General features: G+C 40.9%; 1 protein-coding gene across 1 annotated transcript in view; it reads left to right on the plus strand.

Moving 5' to 3' along the window:
- TEOVI_000212200 (Trypanosomal VSG domain containing protein, putative) overlaps positions 1–874 on the plus strand; it is a gene marked incomplete at both ends in the record, with an annotated part of 915 nt that extends 41 nt beyond the window's left edge. Inside the window, one exon of the mRNA XM_067225239.1 lies at positions 3–874. Coding sequence (XP_067081340.1) covers positions 3–874 — 872 coding nt within the window. The remainder of the gene's footprint in view (positions 1–2) is intronic.
- Positions 875–1333: the final 459 nt, after the last annotated feature.

Raw genomic sequence — 1333 nt, forward strand, 5'->3', positions numbered from 1 at the left:
GGCAGCAGATGCCAAAGGCGCGACAGGCGACGCGGCAAACAGACAAGCGCTATGCGGCGCGCCCAATACGGACGCTAAAGCAAATACGATAGCACAGATAATTATTTGCCTCTGCGCCTATGACAGTGAGAGCAAGCGGCTCTGCGATTCAACGCAAACGGCTTCGAACTTAAACCTCGGAGCAAGCCCACAGCAGCACCTCACCAATCTATTAAGTCTTTGCCAGGCAAGCACCGATACGGAAGCACCCACAGTCAGTGAAATCAACACCAAATTGGCCAAAGTCTTGGCACAACTAAAATCAAAAGCCACAGATATTTACATCGGACATTTCTCTGCAACAGGCTGTGCTGGGGCAACCGCAAATGGCATTTGTGTCATGTACTCGGCAAACAACAAAGCAGCCCAAGGAAAGTTTACTAAAATACAGTGGATCAAGGAATTGCAACAGGCTGCGACATACCAGCGCCAACATGACGAGGCACAAGGCGAGCTAAAAGCACTGAAAGCACAGCTAGAAGCAGTACGCAAACTTGCATACAGCCTGCTGCCACTAGCAGACGCCGAGCTCGCCGACCAAAGTGAAGTAACATGGGTAGAAAATAAAGCAACAAACCATGGGAAAAAACAGGCGCAAAGCAAGTGTAGTGACGGAAAGAATAAAAGCGCAGAGGAATGCCAAACTCTTGGTTGTGATCATGATACTGAGAACAACAAGTGCAAACCTAAAACAGGAACAGAAAGCACAGCAGCAGGAACAGGACAGGCACCAAAAGAGGGAGCAGCCACGTCTGGATGTGCAGGACACAAAGATAAAACCGACTGTGCGAATGACAAAACAGGCGATAAACAAAATTGTGCATGGAGGAAGTGAAAAGATAATGAAGATGACAAGGATACGGAAAAGTATCGAAATAGTAGTTTTCACCTAAACAAAAAATTCTCACGGATGGCCGCTCCTTTTATGAATTTACTATTTTAATGATTTTTAGAATTTACAAGAAATTTCTATATTTTAACACCTCTTAATTAAATTGTGAAGGTTAGTGAAATTTTTTTGTATCGTAGTGGCCTGTATATGCAAAGTAGCGAGGTGATAGTGCATTAAAAATTAATGCTATTCTAATTTCAATTTATCCTTTTATTTTCATTATTTTATGAATATTTAGGTAATACTATAAAAATAGTAAAGATAGGATAGTGTTGTGAGTATGTGTATACGAATATTATAATAATAATAGTAATGATGATAATGAAAATGATAATAGGAAAGTGTTGTGAGTGTGTGCATATACAAATAGTATAATGGAGGATATTGAATGTATAAATGAAA

Source organism: Trypanosoma equiperdum, assembly GCF_001457755.1.
Source record: "Trypanosoma equiperdum strain OVI genome assembly, contig: ctg_49, whole genome shotgun sequence".
NCBI lineage: Eukaryota > Euglenozoa > Kinetoplastea > Trypanosomatida > Trypanosomatidae > Trypanosoma > Trypanosoma equiperdum.